The following is a 22169-nucleotide window of genomic DNA, read 5'->3' on the forward strand; positions in this document are numbered from 1 at the left end:
ATGATTTAAATACTTTGTGTGGTGAAGATAGACTATATGATTTTATAGGGATAACTTTCTTTGGCCATATTATTTTGAGAAGACATAATTGCTTAGTTAGTGTGCTTGAAGTATTATTATTTTTATGTCAATATTAAACTTTTGTCTTGAATCTTTCGGATCTGAATATTCATACCACAATTAAGAGAATTACATTGAAATTATGCCAAGTAGCATTCCACATCAAAAATTCCGTTTTTATCATTTACCTACTCGAGGACGAGCAGGAATTAAGCTTGGGGATGCTTGATACGTCTCCAACGTATCTATAATTTTTTATTGTTCCATGCTATATTATATTCTGTTTTGGACATTAATGGGCTTTATTATACACTTTTATATTATTTTTGGGACTAACCTATTAACCGGAGGCCCAACCCAGAATTGCTGTTTTTTTTTGCCTATTTCAGAGTTTCGTAGAAAAAGAATATCAAACGGAGTCCAAATGGAATGAAACCTTCGGGACCGTGATTTTCGGAATGAACGTGATCTAGAGGACTTGGACCCTACGTCAAGACATCAACCAAGAGGGCACGAGGTAGGGGGCGCGCCTATCCCCCTGGGCGCGCCCTCCACCCTCGTGGGCCCCACGTTGCTCCACAGACGTACTTCTTCCTCCTATATATACCTACGTACCCCCAAACTACCAGATACGGAGCCAAAAACCTAATTCCACCGCCGCAACCTTCTGTACCCGTGAGATCCCATCTTGGGGCCTTTTCCGGAGCTCCGCTGGATGGGGCATCGATCACGGAGGGCTTCTACATCAACACCATAGCCTCTCCGATGATGTGTGAGTAGTTACCTCAGACCTTCGGGTCCATAGTTATTAGCTAGATGGCTTCTTCTCTCTTTTTGGATCTCAATACAATATTCTCCCCCTCTCTTGTGGAGATCTATTCGATGTAATCTTCTTTTGCGGTGTATTTGTTGAGACCGATGAATTATGGGTTTATGATCAAGTTTATCTATGAACAATATTCGAATCTCCTCTGAATTCTTTTATGTATGATTGGTTATCTTTGCAAGTCTCTTCGAATTATCAGTTTGGTTTGGCCTACTAGATTGATCTTTCTTGCAATGGGAGAAGTGCTTAGCTTTGGGTTCAAGCTTGCGGTGTCCTTTCCCAGTGACAGTAGGGGCAGCAAGGCACGTATTGTATTGTTGCCATCGAGGATAACAAGATGGGGTTTATATCATATTGCATGAGTTTATCCCTCTACATCATGCCATCTTACTTAAAGCGTTACTCTGTTCTTATGAACTTAATACTCTAGATGCATGCTGGAGAGCGGTCGATGTGTGGAGTAATAGTAGTAGATGCAGGCAGGAGTCGGTCTACTTGTCTCGGACGTGATGCCTATATACATGATCATACCAAGATATTCTCATAACTATGCTCAATTTTGTCAATTGCTCAACCGTAATTTGTTCACCCACCGTAATACTTATGCTCTCGAGAGAAGCCACTAGTGAAACCTATGGCCCCCGGGTCTGTCTTCCATCATATTAATCTTCCAACACTTAGCTATTTTTATTGCCTTTTATTTTACTTTGCATCTTTATCATAAAAATACCAAAAATATTATCTTATCATATCTATCAGATCTCACTCTCGTAAGTGACCGTGAAGGGATTGACAACCCCTTTATTGCGTTGGTTGCGAGGATTTATTTGTTTGTGTAGGTGCGAGGGACTCGTGCGTGGCCTCCTACTGGATTGATACCTTGGTTCTCAAAAACTGAGGGAAATACTTACGCTACTTTGCTGCATCACCCTTTCCTCTTCAAGGGAAAACCAACGCAGTGCTCAAGAGGTAGCAAAGATCTTTATCGGTCAAACCGCACAACAACATACGTTGTTCCCTTTGTCATCGGTATGTTACTTGCCCGAGATTCGATCGTCGGTATCACCATACCTAGTTCAATCTCGTTACCGGCAAGTCTCTTTACTCGTTCTGTAATGCATCATCCCGCAACTAACTCATTAGTCACATTACTTGCAAGGCTTATAATGATGTGCATTACCGAGAGGGCCCAGAGATACCTCTCCGACAATTGGAGTGACAAATCCTAATCTCGATCTATGCCAACTCAACAAACACCTTCGGAGACACCTGTAGAGCATCTTTATAATCACCCAGTTACGTTGTGACGTTTGATAGCACACTAAGTGTTCCTCCAGTATTCGGGAGTTGCATAATCTCATAGTCGTAGGAACATGTATAAGTCATGAAGAAAGCAATAGCAATAAAACTAAACGATCATTATGCTAAGCTAACGGATGGGTCTTGTCCATCACATCATTCTCTAATGATGTGATCCCGTTCATCAAATGACAACACATGTCTATGGTCAGGAAACATAACCATCTTTGATCAACGAGCTAATTAAGTAGAGGCATACTAGGGACACTCTGTTTTGTCTATGTATTCACACATGTACTAAGTTTTTGGTTAATACAATTCTAGCATGAATAAGAAACATTTATCATGATATAAGGAAATATAAATAACAACTTTATTATTGCCTCTCGGGCATATTTCCTTCATAAGGCCTATGACAGAGTTGAGTGGGTGTTTCTGGAAGCTGGGTTTTCACGCCTATTGGGTTCATCTGGTTATGACTTGTGTGTCCTCGGTGGAATACAAGGTGAAATTTAATTCATTTGTAACAGAAACCATCATGCCTTCCAGAGGGCTTTGATAGGGTGACCCTTTATTACCGTATATGTTCCTGCTGTGTATGGAAGTTCTTACGACCCTACTATCAAATGATGAACAAAATGGAGAACTGGAGGGAGTAAAAGTTTGTTGTGACGCACCTGCAATTATGAATCTTTTGTTTGTAGACGAAACTCTAATTTTAATGAAGGCAAATGAGAGGAATGTTGCTTGCTTGAAATATATACTTGATAGATATTGTTCAGTGTCAGGACAACTTGTCAATGGATAAATCAAGTATTTTTTCAGCCCTAGAACCAAAGTGAATATGAAGGCAGCGATGTGTACTACACTTAATATAATGATGAAGCATTAAATGATAAATACTTGGGGTTATTAGCAACCCCAGGCCTTGATAAAAGCGACAATTTTCAGTATCTGATTGACCCCCTAATTCAGAGACTGATGGGCTATAAGGAGAAGTGTTTATCTTGAGGAGGTAAGGAGATCTTGTTAAAATCTGTTGCTCAAGCTATACCAACTTACGCGATGTCGGTCTTCAAAATTCCAAAAGAAAATGGAAAGGAATCACATATGTGATATCAAGTTTTTGGTGGGGTGATGATGCAACACAGAAAAAGATGCACTGATTCGCGTGGTGGAAGATGTGTATACCAAAAAAGCAAGGAGCCATGGGATTTAGGGATATCCACTGTGTCAATCTTGCACTGCTAGCTAAACAGGCTTGGCGGCTGATTGACAACCCGGAATCTTTATGTGCAGTAATTCTCATGGCAAAGTATTTCCTAGAGGGAGACCTGATGAATGCTACTTCGGACAGAAAAGGATCATACACATGGCAGAGTATTATGGTAGGAGTGGACACATTGAGGAGGGGCTATATCTGGAGGATTTGGGGACGGTCAGAGCATTGACACTTGGAGTGATTCGTGGATACCTCAGTCATCCTCCAAAAAGGATCTAACTGTCGTGGGAATAATCTTCTTTCATGTGTCTCTAATCTCATAGATCCGGGTTCAGGAGACTCGGATGACCAGTTGGCGAGGCAAACATTTTGGTTGGTAGACGCTCATAGAATCTCGGCTAACTAAACCAAAGATTCGAAGAAGAAATACGAGGCTATAAGCAATCATGCATATAAGAGAACAAAGAAACTCAAATAACTTTCATGGATAAAAGATAGATCTGATCATAAACTCAAAGTTCATCGGATCCCAACAAACACACTACAAAAAGAGTTACATCAAATAGATCTCCAAGAGGCCATTGTATTGAGAATCAAAAGAGAGAGAGGAAGCCATCTAGCTACTAAGCAAGGACCCGTAGGTCTACAATGAACTACTCACGCATCATCGGAGAGGCACCAATGAGGATGATGAACCCCTCTGTGATGGTGTCTAGATTGGATCCGTGGTTTCTGGAACTTGCGGCGGCTGGAATTGTGTTTCGTCGACTCCCCTAGGGTTTTTGGAATACTGGGGTATTTATAGAGCAAAGAGGCGGTGCGGGAGGCGGCCGAGGTGGGCACAACCCACCAGGGCGCGCTTGGAGGCCCAGGCGCGCCCAGGGGGGTTGTGCTCCCCTCGAAGTCCACCTCTGTTACTTCCTTGGCCCAACTTGTGTCTTCTGGTCCAGAAAAAATGTCCAAAAAGTTTCGTTGCGTTTGGACTCCGTTTGGTATTGATTTTCTGCGAAGTAAAAAAAAGAAGAAAAAAAGGAACTGACACTGGGCACTATGTCAATAGGTTAGTCCCAAAAAAGATATAAAGTTGCTATAAAATGTTTGTAAAACATCTAAGAATGATAATATAACAGCATGGAACAAGCAAAAATTATAGATACGTTGGAGACGTATCAGATGCCCTTGGCAAGCTTGGCTTCTCTTCTTATCAGAAATGCACTGCGGCTATTCGCATGCTTGCATATGGAATTTCCGGTGATCTTGTGGATGAGTATGTGCGTATGAGTGAGTCCACATGTCTCCTCTCAATGTATAGTTTCTGCAAGGCCGTGGTGGCAGTGTTCGGTCCTGAATACCTGACAGAACCAAATGTCGCTGATACATAGAGGTTGTTGACGATTAATGCCGAGAGGGGCTTTCCGGGCATGCTCGGTAGCATCGATTGTATGCACTGAAAGTGAAAGAACCGTCCATTTGATTGGCAGGGGCAGTACAAGGGACATGTGAAAGGTGCCACCGTCATACTTGAAGCGGTGGCTTCACAAGATCTGTGGATATGGCATTCTTTCTTCGACATGGCTGGTTCTCATAATGATATCAACGTTCTTCAGCATTCTTCAGTGTTTGCAAGGCTTGCAGAAGACCACTGCCCGGAGGTCAACTTTGAGATCAATGGCCACCATTACAATAAGGGATATTACCTAGTTGATGGCATCTATCCCCAGTGGTCCACTCTTGTGAAAGACCATCCCAATCTGCAAGGAGAGAAGAGACAGAGGTTTGCCCAAATGCAGGAGAGTATTAGGAAAGATGTGGAGCGTGCATTTGGTGTGCTTCAGTCTCGATGGGGTATTGTTCGACACCCTGCATTGACACAGAGCACTCAGAAGCTTTGGGAGGTGATGACTGCTTGTGTGATCATGCGCAACATGATTGTTGAGTATGAGCGTAATGGCAGCATCTACGACCAAGGGTTTGATTTCCAGGGTGAGAATGTTGAGCCCGAGCACCCACCTCCTGCAACCTTTGAACAGTTTGTCCAATTTCATCGTGAGATGCATGATCGGAACACTCATACGCAGCTGCAAGATGACTTGGTTGAGCACATGTGGAATCACATTGGCAATCAGTAGATCTATCGGTTTAATCTCTTTTCATGTGCACAAACTTTGAATAGTTTTGTAAGACTATTTGATACTTTTAAAATTTTAATTAGATTGTAATAAAAGACTCTTTTGAACATGTTTTTGTGTTTGATCTAAACTATTTTATTGTGCTTAATTTTATTGTACTTGATCTTGGGGCGGATAAGATGGAACATAAGTCCGGGCGGATACGGTTTTATTATCGCTTCAAAACGGACAAAATCCGGATAAAACGGGCATCCGTTTGGGATCGTTCGTTGGTGTTGGGCTTATTCCGGAATATGTGGATCGCAAGTTTTGTTACGTCGCTTTTTCCTGGCCAAAAGTAGGTTGGGCTACCAGCAAACGGCAGCGCCTAAATTTCCCTGGAATAAACGGTCTGTCCTCTTCCCCGTTCATCGATCCCAACTCCCAAGCATATAAAAGCGAGGCCGGCTATTGTTGTCTCTTGTCGGAGCTCCATTTCTTGGATTTTCCTTGCCGGCCTCTCGCCGCCGAGTTCCGACCAATCCCATATGTGCCCATTTAGCTCTTCACAGCAGGTAGGATGGGAGTATCATGTTTGGAGATTTGTTCTCTCAATTTCGATTTCATTTCTTCTGTTCTCGCTTCCAAATGACAAGATTTGATTTGTTTTCTCTTGTACGTGTAGATCTGCGGCGTCGTGACGCCGCCTTCTCCATCGTTGATCCAGAACGGACTCGACGAACCGATTAATCATCCCGAGTCACGATCACGACCTCGCGTGACGCAGCCATGGCGGTCATGGACCACGACAACGGTTCTGCGCGCGCACCGGCACCGGCGCCGAGGAGTCAGCCCTCGTACTCCTGCAGCGGCGGCAGCGTCGAGACCACTCACGACCACAAGCTTTCCCACTCCGACTCCTTCTGGACGCCGGCCGAATCGCTGCGGTCGTCGTCCGCTTCGTCGTCGTCCTCACCTCTATCCAGCAGCTCGTCGTGCGAGAGCATTCCCGCACTCGACCTTGACCGGCACTCGTCCTTGTCCTCCACATCCTCCTACGAGAGCTTGCACCACGTCGAGGCGGCGGCGGACCACGACTATTCTTCCTCTCCCGACGAGTTCATGCCGGCAACGCTGCCGCCGGCAGTCCAGACGATGATGGCGCAGGGGCAGCCCGCTGGGTACGACCCGAAGAGGCTCCCTTCATCGATGTTCCGCACGCAATCCACGTGCCCCGCCCAATGGAGCGCCACCTCGAACGACCAGCTGTTCAGCATCCAGCTGGAAAACTCCGGCGGGGACGGCCCGCTTTACCTTGTCGGCGACCTCTACTACGACGACGCTGGGGTGTTCCACCGCGTCTCAACCGTCGCGAGGGTGCCGGCCGTCCCAGAGATGTCGACAGGAAACTCCAGCCGGAGTTTGTGCGTGAGGGATGACTGCGCGGGGTGCAGAACAAGCATGAACAAGAAGTCCGTCAGGTTCGCCACCGCCGATGGCGTCGCCGGCCCGCGCAGGTACACGGTCGTCTTCCCGACGCTCAGTATCTCGCATGGTTTGCACTGCGTGCGCGGTTTCTCTGTATCCAATGAATACCTGCTAATTGTGTCCCTCGTCGTCCTGACCTGCGAATGTTGGCTTCAATTGCAGTCTTCCGGCCGCGTTGGAGGAGACGGACGCATCGGCGGCGGAAACTGGCGCGGCGGCGGAGGCTTGTTGGTGCTGTTGGCCGTCGATGTGGTGGCCAAGCTGCGCGTGCCGCGGATGCGACTGCCGATGGTCCTGAATTTGGAATGGGTAGGGAAGTTTGGACATGTCGAATCCATTGAACTCCATGTTGTCGATCGGCTGTGGAAGGGTGCACATAGATTGCTAGGCGTCTTGGCGTGTTCTTACGTTCTAATAAAAGAATTTGCGAGTTGCGGCAAGGAAACAAAACACAAATGCTGCTGGCTAAAAGCAAATGGGTGAGGCTACACGTCAGTTGACTGACTTTTTTAAATCAGGTCAGTCGATTTTTCAAACGCACGATCGAAATCCAACGGCGCCCGACCTTTCTTCTACCTCCATCTCTTCTTCTTCTCCAGCCGCCGGCCGAACCGCCTGCGACCATCACCCGCGGCCGGCAGCGCTCCCGCCCTCCCCGAAACCGCCCCCACCGCCGGTCTAGCCGCTGCCCCCGGCCATCCCTCTAGGCCCGCCCTCGTTTAAGTTTTTTCTCCGGCGAAGTGCACCACCGGCCCCCACCACCGCCGTCCACCACCGCCCCCCACCGACGGTTTAGCCGCTGCCCCGACCATCTCTCTAGGCCCGCCCTCGTTTAAGTTTTTTCTCCGACGAAGTGCACCACCGCCCCACCACCACCGCCCCCACCTTGAACCCTAAGTTAGATACTGGGGTAGTCCTCCCGCGAGCCCCTTCCTTCTCCTTCCTTACCTCCGGCTCACTCCGGCCATCTCTTGAAAACCGACTGACCCTATTTCAAAATCAGTCGATTGACATTTAGCTAAACTGAAAGCAAATACATAAGAACGTGTTTGGTTCTCGTAGCATTTTTTGCCATAATAGCCTACACTTCCAAATCCGGCCTCGCCGACGGAAAACAGGCAAAAAAAAACATCTGCATCTAGTTTGATTGACCGCATACCTTCTAGCCTACAACGGGCGTAACGAAAGGTGGCTTGTTTGGTTGGCCGCTTGTTTAAGTGAAAACACAAAGCATGGTGTTTGGTTTCATGCAATGTCTATTGTCTGGTAACCTTTTCGGCGAGGTGGTGAGGTTACCAGCACATATGGGCGTGTAGAACAGCCCAAAGACACACAAAAGATAGCAAGGAGTAAGCAATTTAACATACTACCACACTTCCAACATAATTCTAAACCATAGCAAGCAGTTCTAAACATAGTATGACACTTAAACATAGTAGTTTTCAAACAAAGCAGTACAATATAGTCGATACTAAACCAGTTGGAGCAACGGAGAGCTGTCCTATACGTTCACATCGAAGGCCTCGTCGTGCCTCCCGCACTTGGTCACCACTTCAATGTCGTCGTCATTGAAGACGATGACCTTGAGCGTGTCGGGGGTCAACAACTTGAAGGTCACCATGTACCCGATCTTGATCTGATGGACGGTGGCGAAGGTGGCCCAACCCTGATCGAGGGTGGCCCTACTGTTCGTCAGCCTCACAGTGACCCTCCATGAGCAGCCGGTGTTCGTCTTGAGCTTGAACTCCGTCGGCACGGCCGGGAAGTGCTTGGTGAAGTCTAAGGGCATTGGAATGCACTCGAGATTCAGGGCAAGGATGACCTTGCAGAAGTGTGTTGGCCCACCCTCCTCATGGTAGTGCCCGTAGCTCCAGCGCTTGCCACTAGGGGGCTCTTCCGTTACTGCGTCGTTGTCCGTGCCCGGCACCTCCTCGAGCGTGGTTGGCACAAGCTCCGAGGGCGGCACCACCTCCTTGCCCTTCTCCATGGGCGGCGCACCACCTCCTTGCCCTTCTCATTGTTCTCTGTCTTGATCTGTGTTATGAACAATACAAAGTTCATGGCATTATGAAGAGCACAAAGTTCAAAGGTTCATCGGCATTAAAACCTACCGTCCAAAGCCCCTATATTTACTCACCCCAAAGATCACTACTTAACCATAACCGCACTAAGTTAACCCTCCCTCTTCTCTGTCTATCACTCTTCCTCCTATCCGTCACCATGAACTCCAACTCCAACCCCAACCCCTTCCCTTGGGGCATTGGATGGAGGGATTTCTTCCTCATGTGCTCGCTCGGTGACCGCATCAAGTTCAAGAACACCATGGAAGTGTGCTCGAACTTCAGCAGCATCGAAGACATGCACAAGAAGGCAGACACTGTGGTGAAGAAGGCGACAATGGAGGAGTTGAATGATTCTTGACCCATCGAAGGGCGCTATGTCAGTCGACATCCTTCCTTGGGCCATGAATCAGGCTGACTCCGCTGATGCTAGACAGAGGGCAAGGTGGGCCAAGTACAGTGAGTACAGGGCTCCTCAGGACCAGCGTGCCGCAACGTATCTGAATAGGACTTTGGTGGCACCGGAGATCATCAGTTTAGAGAAAGAGGAGGAAGAAGAAGCGGTGGAGATGGTTGTCAGGGCGTCGGAGCCAGGCCACAGTACGTTGCTAATCGATCTAGATTCCAGCGAGGACAACAAGATCGTGGTCCAGCCCGAGGACAAGAACAAGGCCAAGGCCACCTGCCCCTCCAACTGCCTCAAGGGTCGCCAGGGCTAAGATTAGAAACTACTGTGTAAGATATACCCCAAATCCCCATTCCCCTTGTACTCAATCCGGATCGGAACCCTAAAATCCATCGCTAGTAGGAACTCATGATGATGTTATGGTTAGTACTATGGCTATTTACCCCTATTCCCCGTCCCCTATAACGTAGATTGAATGCGAAATATCAAGTGAGGATGGTAAAAAAAGTGCTTACCGCCATTGCCGAAGTGTTGCGGGTGATGTTGCGGATCGAATGCCGGTGATGGAGGCCGGTGGTCTCCTTGTCGTTGTCCGATCCGCTGCTGCCGCCACCGGTGAGAGTGGGAGAGTGGGGAGAGGGGAGAGAGAGCGGTGAGGGAAAGTGAGGGTAATTATTGTTAAGGCTTCGAGAAGCAACACAACTTCTCAAGCAAGGCTCCTCGCATGCAGCCGCGGCCGCCCATGTGCATCAAGCGGGCCTGGCTCATTGGAAACTACCGATTTGAGCGTGGTCAATAACCTCTCAGAGTTGGTTTAGCGATTGTTAAGGCGCGACGTGCTCGCACGCTCGTAGTTGGATCCAGAGTCTACTCCACCAAAAACGATAGCCACCATCTCATCGAAAGACGGGACACCTATGCCTCTATCAAGTGGTATCAGATTTCCAGGTTGCTTGGTGAGATTTTACAGTTTTTCGTAGTTTAGATCGGTCTGTTCTTCATACCCACAGTCCACGAAAAAGCCAAAAAATACAAAAAATTAGGGTTAGTTCATCATATCCGAACCAATCTAAGCCTTTGCATAATCTTTTTAGGGTTTCTTGAATTTGCGGTTGCATTGTCGTGTCTAGTTGCTGGTCTTAGTGTCTAGCCATTTAGAGTTTCGAGTTCTATCATAGTTTGTCACCCGCCGCCGCACCATCTTGATCGCTACTGCCATATACCGCCACCGCTGCCATATCCTACCACCGCTGTCATATACCACCACCGTTGCCATATCCTACCACCATATATCCACCACCAATCCGAGTTCTTTTCATATTAGGTTAGTTTTCGAGATCCATCTATTTTTTGATTCGTGTTTCCTTGCCTGAGTAGGTTTTGAAAAAAAAGAGTCCGGAGACCCCCGGGCTGTTTTTAGGCCAAAATTTCAGCGATCAAAAATATTTTTTCTTATCCTGTTTTTAGGTCCCAGGGAGCGTTTTGAGACACTCGCCATCATAGTGATTTTTTGTGGCACTTTTTCGTCGTCGCTGCCCTGATTTCCGAAAAAATAGTCAATTTTTTTTGTGCCTATCCTGTTATTTTGACTTGGGAAGAGTTTTGAGACCCTCGCCATTATAGTGATTTTCGGCAAAAAAAAGAGCGCAAAAAAATTCCAGAGTGTGCTTCTACCTTGTTTACGTGTTGTGCTGTGATTTTGTAGTGTTATAGGCTCGCGTCTCTAGTACGGTCTAGCCTAGGACTAGCACAGTATCGTCGTTGAGCGTTTATTCAACTTTGCATCTCTGAATTGATTATTGCTGATCTTTTTGCTACCATATTATAAGCCATCCCAGCTCCACATATATCTACGTCGCGCGTTTGACTCTCCCTGGTAATCGCTGTTGGAAATATGCCCTAGAGGCAATAATAAATTGGTTATTATTATATTTCCTTGTTCATGATAATCGTTTATTATCCATGCTAGAATTGTATTGATAGGAAACTCAGATACATGTGTGGATACATAGACAACACCATGTCCCTAGTAAGCCTCTAGTTGAGTAGCTCGTTGATCAATGGATGGTTACGGTTTCCTGACCATGGACATTGGATGTCGTTGATAACGGGATCACATCATTAGGAGAATGATGTGATGGACAAGACCCAATCCTAAGCCTAGCACAAGATCGTGTAGTTCGTTTGCTCAGAGCTTTTCTAATGTCAAGTATCAGTTCCTTAGACCATGAGATTGTGCAACTCCCGGATACCGTAGGAATGCTTTGGGTGTACCAAACGTCACAACGTAACTGGGTGGCTATAAAGGTGCACTACAGGTATCTCCGAAAGTGTCTGTTGGGTTGGCACGAATCGAGACTGGGATTTGTCACTCCGTGTAAACGGAGAGGTATCTCTGGGCCCACTCGGTAGGACATCATCATAATGTGCACAATGTGATCAAGGAGTTGATCACGGGATGATGTGAGTTACGGAACGAGTAAAGAGACTTGCCGGTAACGAGATTGAACAAGGTATCGGGATACCGACGATCGAATCTCGGGCAAGTAACATACCGATAGACAAAGGGAATTGAATACGGGATTGATTGAATCCCCGACATCGTGGTTCATCCGATGAGATCATCGTGGAACATGTGGGAGCCAACATGGGTATCCAGATCCCGCTGTTGGTTATTGGCCGGAGAACGTCTCGGTCATGTCTGCATGGTTCCCGAACCCGTAGGGTCTACACACTTAAGGTTCGATGATGCTAGGGTTATAGGGAAAGTATGTACGTGGTTACCGAATGTTGTTCGGAGTCCCGGATGAGATCCCGGACACCACGAGGAGTTCCGGAATGGTCCGGAGGTAAAGATTTATATATGGGAAGTCCTGTTTTGGTCACCGGAAAAGTTTTGGGTGTTATCGGTAATGTACCGGGACCACCGGGAGGGTCCCGGGGGTCCACCAAGTGGGGCCACCAGCCCCAGAAGGCTGCGTGGGCCAAGTGTGGGAGGGGACCAGTCCCAGGTGGGCTGGTGCGCCCGCCCACCAAGGCCCAAGGCGCATGGGAGAGTGGGAGGGGGCAAACCCTAGGTCCAGATGGGCCTTAAGGCCCACCCTAGTGGCGCCCCCCTCTCCTCCCCTTGGCCGCACCCTAGATGGGTTTGGGGGCTGCCGCCACCCCTGGGGAGGGAACTCTAGATGGGGGCACATCCCCTCCCCTTCCCCTATATATACTGGAGGTATTTGGGGCTGCCAGACACGTGAGAACACCTCTCTCTTGTCGCAGCCCTTCCCCTCTCCCTTCTCCTCTCCTACGGTGCTTGGCGAAGCCCTGCAGGATTGCCACGTTTCTCCACCACCATCACGCCGTCGTGCTGCTACTGGACGGAGTCTTCCCCAACCTCTCCCTCTCTCCTTGCTGGATCAAGGCGTGGGAGACGTCACCGGGCTGCATGTGTGTTGAACGCGGAGGCACCGTTCTTCGGTGCTTAGATCGGAATCAACCGCGATCTGAATCGCTACGAGTATGACTCCTTCATCCGCGTTCTTGCAACGCTTCCGCATCGCGATCTACAATGGTATGTAGATGCACTCCCCTTCCCCTCATTGCTAGATTACTGATGCGTAGAAAATTTTGAATTTCTGCTACGTTCCCCAACAGTGGTATCAGAGCTAGGTCTATGCGTAGTTTCTATGCACGAATAGAACACAAAGCAGTTGTGGGCGTAGATGTTACCAATTCTTCTTGCCGCTACTAGTCTTATCTTGTTTCGGCGGCATTGTGGGATGAAGCGGCCCGGACCGACCTTACACGTACGCTTACGTGAGACAGGTTCCACCGACTGACATGCACTAGTTGCATAAGGTGGCTAGCGGGTGTCTGTCTCTCCCACTTTAGTCGAAACGGATTCGATGAAAAGGGTCCTTATGAAGGGTAAATAGAAATTGGCATATCACGTTGTGGTTTTACGTAGGTAAGAAACGTTCTTGCTAGAAACCTATACAAGCCACGTAAAAACTTGCAACAACAATTAGAGGACGTCTAACTTGTTTTTGCAGCATGTGCTATGTGATGTGATATGGCCAGAAGATGTGATGAATGATATATGTGATGTATGAGATTGATCATATTCTTGTAATAGGAATCACGACTTGCATGTCGATGAGTATGACAACCGGCAGGAGCCATAGGAGTTGTCTTTATTTTTTGTATGACCTGCGTGTCATTGAACAACGCCATGTAAATTACTTTACTTTATTGCTAAGCGCGTTAGCCATAGAAGTAGAAGTAATCGTTGGCGTGACAACTTCATGAAGACACAATGATGGAGATCATGATGATGGAGATCATGGTGTCATGCCGGTGACAAAGATGATCATGGTGCCCCGAAGATGGAGATCAAAGGAGCAAAATGATGTTGGCCATATCATGTCACTATTTGATTGCATGTGATGTTTATCATGTTATGCATCTTATTTGCTTAGAACGACGGTAGTAAGTAATATGATCCCTTATAAAAATTTCAAGAGACGTGTTCCCCCTAACTGTGCACCGTTGCGAAGGTTCGTTGTTTCGAAGCACCACGTGATGATCGGGTGTGATAGATTCTAACTTTCGAATACAACGGGTGTTGACGAGCCTAGCATGTACAGACATGGCCTCGGAACACATGCGAAACACTTAGGTTAACTTGACGAGCCTAACATGTACAGACATGGCCTCGGAACACAAGAGACCGAAAGGTCGAACATGAGTCGTATAGTAGATACGATCAACATGGAGATGTTCACCGATGATGACTAGTCCGTCTCACGTGGTGATCGGACACAACCTAGTTTGACTCGGATCATGTATCACTTAGATGACTAGAGGGATGTCTATCTGAGTGGGAGTTCATTAATCAGATGAACTTAATTATCATGAACATAGTCAAAAGGTCTTTGCAAATTATGTCATATGCTTTAGTTCTACTGTTTAAGATATGTTCCTAGAGAAAATTTAGTTGAAATTTGGTAGTAGCAATTATGCGGACTGGGTCCGTAAACTGAGGATTGTCCTCATTGCTGCACAGAGGGCTTATGTCCTTAATGCACCGCTCGGTGTGCTGAACCTCAGCGTCGTCTGTAGATGTTGCGAAACATCTGACATACACGTTTTGATGACTACGTGATAGTTCAGTGAGTAATGCTAACGGTTTAGAATTGTGGCACCAAAGACGGTTTTTTGAAACGTTGCAGAACATATGAGATGTTCCGAAGACTGAAATTGGGATTTCGGACTAGTGCCCACGTCAAGAGGTATGAGACCTCTGACAAGTTTCTTAAGCCTGCAAACTAAGGGAGAAAAGCTCAATCGTTGAGCATGTGCTCATATTGTCTGAGTACTACAATCACTTGAATTGAGTGGGAGTTAATCTTCCAGATGAGATAGTGATGGTTCTCCTTAGTCACTGCCACCAAGCTATTAGAGCTTCGTGATGAACTATAACATATCAGGGATAGACATGATGATCCTTGAGCAACTCGCGATGTTTGACACCACGAAAGTAGAAATCAAGAAGGAGCATCAATTGTTGATGGTTAGTAAAACCACTAGTTTCTAGAAGGGCAAGGGCAAAAGGGATACTTCATGAAACAGCAAATCATTTGCTGCTCTAGTGAAGAATCCCAAGGTTGAACCCAAACCCGAGACTAAGTGCTTCTGTAATGAGGGGAATGGTCACTGAAGCAGTACTACCCTAGATACTTGGTAGATGAGAAGGCAAGCAAGGTCGACAGAAGTATATTGGATATACGTTATATGAATGTATACTTTACTAGTACTCCTAGCAGCACTAGGGTATTAGATACCGGTTCGGTTGCTAAGTGTTAGTAACTCGAAATAAAAGCTGCGGAATAAACGGAAACTAGCTAAAGGTGAGATGACGATATGTGTTGGAAGTGTTTCCAAGGTTGATGTGATCAAGCATCGCATGCTCCCTCTACCATCGAGATTTGGTGTTTGCGTTGAGCATGATTGGATTATGTTTATCGCAATACGGTTATTCATTTAAGGAGAATAATGGTTACTCTGTTTATTTGAATAATACCTTCAATGGTCTTGCACCTAAAATGAATCTCGATCGTAGTGACACACATGTTCATGCCAAAAGATATAAGATAGTAATGATAGTACCACATACTTGTGGCACTGCCACTTAAGTCCTATTGGTATAGAACGCATGAAGAAGCTCCATGTAGATGGATCTTTGGACTCAGTCGTTTTTGAAAAGATTGAGACATGCGAACCATGTCTATTGGTATATATGCATGAAGAAACTCCATGCAGATGGATCGTTTGGACTCACTTGATTTTGAATCACTTGAGACATGCAAATCATACCACATGGGCAAGATGACTGAAAGGCCTCGTTTTCAGTAAGATGGAACAAGAGAGCAACTTATTGGAAGTAATACATTTTGATGTATGCAGTCCAATGAGTGCTGAGGCATGTAGTGGATATCATTATGTTCTTACTTCACAGATGATTTGAGTAGATGCTGAGTGTATTTACTTGATGAAACACAAGTCTGAATTATTGAAAGGTTCAAGTAATTTCAGAGTGAAGTTGAAGATCGTCGCGACAAGAGGATAAAATGTAGTGATATGATCATAGAGATGTGTATCTGAGTTATGAGTTTGGCACACAATTAAGACATTGTGGAAAGTGATTCACAATTAATACCGTCTGGAACACCATAGTGTGATGGTGTGTTCGAACATCATAACTGCACCCTATTGGATATGGTGCATACCATGATGTCTCTTATTGAATTACCACTATCGTTTATGGGTTAGGCATTAGAGACAACCGCATTCACTTTAAAGGGCACCACGCAATTCCGTTGAGACGACACCATTTAGAGAAACCTAAGTTGTCGTTTCTTAAAAGTTTGGGGCTGCGATGCTTATGTGAAAAAGTTTCAGGCTGATAAGCTCGAACCCAAAGCGGATAAATGCGTCTTCATAGAATACCCGAAAACAGTTGGGTACACCTCCTATTTCAGATCTGGAAGCAAAAGTAATTGCTTCTAGAAACGGGTCCTTTCTCGGGGAAATGTTTCTCTCGAAAGAATTGAGTGGGAGGATGGTGGAGACTTGATAAGGTCATTGAACCGTCACTTCAACTAGTGTGTAGCAGGGCACAGGAAGTTGTTCCTGTGGCACCTACACCAATTGAAGTGGAAGCTTATGATAGTGATCATGAAACTTCGGATCAAGTCACTTCCAAACCTCGTAGGACGACGAGGATGCGTGCTACTTCAGAGTGGTACGTGATCATGTCTGAGATATCATGTTGTTGGACAATACTGAACCTACGAGCTATGGAGAAGCGATGGTGGGCCCATATTCCGACAAATGGTTAGAAGCCATGAAATCCGAGATAAATGGATCTTTGAGAAGAAGACGGACGTGGACGGTAATGTTACCGTCTATGAAGCTCGACTTGTGGCAAAGAGTATTTTCACAAGTTCAAGGAGTTGACTACGATGAGATTTTCTCATCCGTAGCGATGCTTAAGTCCGTTGGAATCATGTTAGCATTAGCTGCATTTATGAAATCTGGCAGATGGATGTCAAAAACAAGTTTCCTTACCAGTTTTCGTAAGGAAAGGTTGTATGTGATACAATCAGAAAGGTTTTGTCGATCCTAAGGATGCTAAAAGGTATGCTAGCTCCAGCGATCCTTCCATGGACTAGAGCAAGTATCTCGGAGTCAGAATATACGCTTTGATGGAGTGATCAAAGTTTTTGGGTTTATACAAAGTTTGTTAGAAGCTTGTATTTACAATAAAGTGAGTGGGAGCGCTACAACATTTCTGATAAGTATATGTGAATGACATATTGTTGATCCGAAATGATGTAAAATTTCTGGAAAGCATAAAGGGTTGTTTGAAAGGAGTTTTTCAAAGGAAGACCTGGATAAAGCTGCTTACATATTGGACATCAAGATCTATAGAGATAGATCAAGATGCCTGATGATACTTTCAAAGAACGCACACCTTGACATGATTTTGAAAGAGTTCAAAATAGATCAGCAAAGAAGGAGTTCTTGGCTGTGTTACAAGGTGTGAGTATTGAGTAAGACTCAAGACCTGACCACAGCAGAAGAGAGAGAAAGGACGAAGGTCGTCCCCTATGCTTTAGACGTAGGCTCTATAGTATGCTATGCTGTGTACCGCACATGTAGTGTGCCTTGCCATGAGTTGGTCAAGGGGTACAATAGTGATCTGGGAATGGATCACATGACAGCGGTCGAACTTATCCTTAGTATCTAGTGGACTAAGGAATTTTCTCGATTATGGAGGTGAAAAGGAGTTCGTCGTAAAGGGTTACGTCGATGCGAACTTTGACACTAATCCGGATGACTCTGAGTAGTAAACCGGATTCGTATAGTAGAGCAGTTATTTGAAATGGCTCCAAGTAGCGCGTGGTAGCATCCACAAGATGACATAGATATTCGTAAAGCACACACGGATCTGAAAGGTTCAGACCCGTTGACTAATAACCTCTCTCACAAGCATAACATGATCAAACCAGAACTCATTGAGTGTTAATCACATAGTGATGTGAACTAGATTGTTGACTCTAGTAAACTCTTTAGATGTTGGTCACATGGTGATGTGACCTGTCAGTGTTAATCACATGGTGATGTGAACTAGATTATTGACTCTAGTGCAAGTGGGAGACTGTTGGAGATATGCCCTAGAGGCAATAATAAATTGGTTATTATTATATTTCCTTGTTCATGATAATCATTTATTATCCATGCTAGAATTGTATTGATAGGAAACTCAGATACATGTGTGGATACATAGACAACACCATGTCCCTAGTAAGCCTCTAGTTGAGTAGCTCGTTGATCAATGGATGGTTACGGTTTCCTGACCATGGACATTGGATGTCGTTGATAACGGGATCACATCATTAGGAGAATGATGTGATGGACAAGACCCAATCCTAAGCCTAGCATAAGATCGTGTAGTTCGTTTGCTCAGAGCTTTTCTAATGTCAAGTATCAGTTCCTTAGACCATGATATTGTGCAACTCCCAGATACCGTAGGAATGCTTTGGGTGTACCAAACGTCACAACGTAACTGGGTGGCTATAAAGGTGCACTACAGGTATCTCCGAAAGTGTCTGTTGGGTTGGCACGAATCGAGACTGGGATTTGTCACTCCGTGTAAACGGAGAGGTATCTCTGGGCCCACTCGGTAGGACATCATCATAATGTGCACAATGTGATCAAGGAGTTGATCACGGGATGATGTGAGTTACGGAACGAGTAAAGAGACTTGCCGGTAACGAGATTGAACAAGGTATCGGGATACCGACGATCGAATCTCGGGCAAGTAACATACCGATAGACAAAGGGAATTGAATACGGGATTGATTGAATCCCCGACATCGTGGTTCATCCGATGAGATCATCATGGAACATGTGGGAGCCAACATGGGTATCCAGATCCCGCTGTTGGTTATTGGCCGGAGAACGTCTCGGTCATGTCTGCATGGTTCCCGAACCCGTAGGGTCTACACACTTAAGGTTTGATGATGCTAGGGTTATAGGGGAAGTATGTACGTGGTTACCGAATGTTGTTCGGAGTCCTAGATGAGATCCCGGACGTCACGAGGAGTTCCGGAATGGTCCGGAGGTAAAGATTTATATATGGGAAGTCCTGTTTTGGTCACCGGAAAAGTTTCGGGTGTTATCGGTAATGTACCGAGACCACCGGGAGGGTCCCGGGGGTCCACCAAGTGGGGCCACCAGCCCTAGAAGGATCCGTGGGCCAAGTGTGGGAGGGGACCAGCCCCAGGTGGGCTGGTGCGCCCCCCACCAAGGCCCAAGGCGCATGGGAGAGTGGGAGGGGGCAAACCCTAGGTCCAGATGGGCCTTAAGGCCCACCCTAGTGGCGCCCCCCTCTCCTCCCCTTGGCCGCACCCTAGATGGGTTTGGGGGCTGCCGCCACCCCTGGGGAGGGAACCCTAGATGGGGGTGCAGCCCCTCCCCTTCCCCTATATATACTGGAGGTATTTGGGGCTGCCAGACACGTGAGAACACCTCTCTCTTGGCGCAGCCCTTCCCCTCTCCCTTCTCCTCTCCTACGGTGCTTGGCGAAGCCCTGCAGGATTTCCACGCTTCTCCACCACCATCACGCCGTCGTGCTGCTGCTAGACGGAGTCTTCCCCAACCTCTCCCTCTCTCCTTGCTGGATCAAGGCGTGGGAGACGTCACCGGGCTGCACGTGTGTTGAACGCGGAGGCACCGTTTTTCGGTGCTTAGATCGGAATCAACAGTGATCTGAATCGCTACGAGTACGACTCCTTCATCCGCGTTCTTGCAACGCTTCCGCATCGCGATCTACAATGGTATGTAGATGCACTCCCCTTCCCCTCGTTGCTAGATTACTCCATAGATTGATCTTGGTGATGCATAGAAAATTTTGAATTTCTGCTACGTTCCCCAACAATCGCTCTATCCAAGCTTTGAGAGTTTTGACTACAACGGTTGTCGATCACTGCCTGCTACTTGGTAAGAACTGGTAAGACTTTGAGATTCGCTTGACGGATTTGTGACACCCCACCACTTTCTAGTAGTCTGTAGGATCATATTCTTGTGTGTTTCTATTGCGTCTAACCATGGCAGGATCACAAGCCGACGAGATTGATTGGCAGAACATGACGAAGAAGGAACTTCATGATAAATTTCAGCAAATGTTGAGTTAACAGGTGGAAGATGTGATGGCCAGCTTTGAAAAGGCACTGGAGAGGAATGATGACGTTGGGAAGACAATTGACACCAAGTTGGACGCCAAGTTCGATTAAGTAATCGCGCGTCTTCCACAACCACCACCTGCATACAACAACAACAACAACAACAACAACAAGCAGGACGTGTTCCTCTTGAGCCAGGACAAACTTCTGGTGCTGCTGCTACTGCTGTTGATGCTTCTGTAGCTCCTCCTGCTACTGTAGAGGTGGATGACCATTACGAGGATGAGGTTGATCAAAATCAGAACTACATGCAACCACTAGCACCACCACCACCAGGACGTCCTCATACATATCATCGCAACGGTAGGGCTGCACCACCACCTGAGGCACGAGATCATGAGCATCTTCCTAAACTAAAATTGAATATCCCACCATTTAAGGGTAGATATGTTCCTGATATATATCTTAATTGGGAGTTAGAAACTGAACAACATTTTACATGTTTACAATATCCCGAGGAGAGACGTGTTCCTGCTGATGTTTGTGCTTTCATTAGTTTTGCATGCGTTTGGTGGTCTGGACATTGTAGATTATATCCTATTCTAGCTACTTGTGCTGCTTTGAAAATTGCTATGCGTACTTGTTGGGTTCCACCATATTATCAACGTGAATTACTTCAAAAATTGCAGCGTTTAAGACAAGGAATTTTTTTGTAGAAGAATATTATCAGGAATTACAAGCTGGCATGATTAGATGTGGTATTGTTGAGGATAATGAAGTTATGCTTGCACGTTTTATGGGTGGATTAAATAAAGAGATTTAGACCATCCTAGAGTATAAGGAGTATAATAATATCACTCGTTTATTCCATCTTGTTTGCAAAGCTGAACGTGAAATGCAGGATCGACATGCATTGGCGTGAACTAATTTTTCCGCAGGTCGATCTTCATCATGGACACCAGGTACATCCTCTACTCCCACACATCCTACTGCAGCACCACTGATTTTCCAGGCGCCAATTCCAACCAAGATACAAGAAAACAGGCACCACCACCACCATCAGCAAGGAGTACACCTTCTGAGCCTGCCCAGAGCTCTTCTTCATCCATGGCATCAACAAGGAACACACATGAAATTATTTGTCGTAGTTGTAAGGAAAGAGGTCATTATGCAAGAGAATGCCAATCTCCGCGTGTTATGATTGCTACTGAGGATGGTGGGTATGAGTCCGCTAGTGACTATCACATGGTGGAGATGATTCTGATCATGTGACGCAATACATGGCTGCTGAAGATGCTGACATGTATGAAAGTTTAGTTGCTCAACGTGTTTGGGGCATGAATATAACATTGAATTAAGCCTCCCCCAATGGTTCTGATCATGATTGGGGCATGAATATAATATTTACTTAAGCCTCCCCTAAGCTAGAGTGATACTTTCTCCTTCACGAGGCCAAAAGTTATATAATTCCGATCACGATGACTGGATGCATAGGATAATTTTTTTGGTGAAATTCCAATTTCAATCGATTCCAATTCCAAGACCCAATATCATCGCATAGCCTATACCATGCCAATGCTTTTCCCTTCAAAGATAAAGGGAAGACCTTCTTCTTAGCTTCATCTCCGGGTAAACCTGCAAGCTTAAATAATCCACAAATTTCATCTACATATATCAAGTGCATATCAGGATGTTCGGTTCCATCTCCTGCATAAGAATTAGCTAGCAGTTGTTCTATCATACCCGAAGGAATTTCATAACCAATATTTTCAGTAGGTGCAGTATATTGAGGGGTAACTAATTGTCGTTCCGGTCGAGGTGAAGATACCCCAAACAAACCCATCAAAGGATTGTTCTCCATAGTAACAAGTGACAATAAATTTCAGCACGTAGTAATAATTTTTCCTTACCAATTTCCACTTACCAAGAGCGCTTCACTCCCCAGCAATGGCGCCAGA

The 22169-nt window shown here is 46.0% G+C and overlaps 2 protein-coding genes across 2 annotated transcripts; both read left to right on the top strand.

Moving 5' to 3' along the window:
• The first annotated feature begins 4978 nt into the window (after positions 1-4978).
• Positions 4979-5536, top strand: LOC141027839 (uncharacterized). The gene has a single exon (XM_073505362.1). It carries the CDS (start codon positions 4979-4981, stop codon positions 5534-5536), a length of 558 nt encoding a protein of 185 aa, XP_073361463.1.
• Positions 5537-5952: 416 nt separating this feature from the next.
• Positions 5953-7453, top strand: LOC109752786 (uncharacterized). Its single transcript, XM_020311688.4, has 3 exons — positions 5953-6090; positions 6201-7032; positions 7166-7453. The coding sequence occupies exons 2-3, from the start codon at positions 6305-6307 to the stop codon at positions 7299-7301; spliced, it is 864 nt and encodes a 287-aa protein (XP_020167277.1). The 5' UTR covers positions 5953-6090; positions 6201-6304; the 3' UTR covers positions 7302-7453.
• Positions 7454-22169: the final 14716 nt, after the last annotated feature.

Source organism: Aegilops tauschii, chromosome 1, assembly GCF_002575655.3.
Source record: "Aegilops tauschii subsp. strangulata cultivar AL8/78 chromosome 1, Aet v6.0, whole genome shotgun sequence".
Taxonomy (NCBI): domain Eukaryota; kingdom Viridiplantae; phylum Streptophyta; class Magnoliopsida; order Poales; family Poaceae; genus Aegilops; species Aegilops tauschii.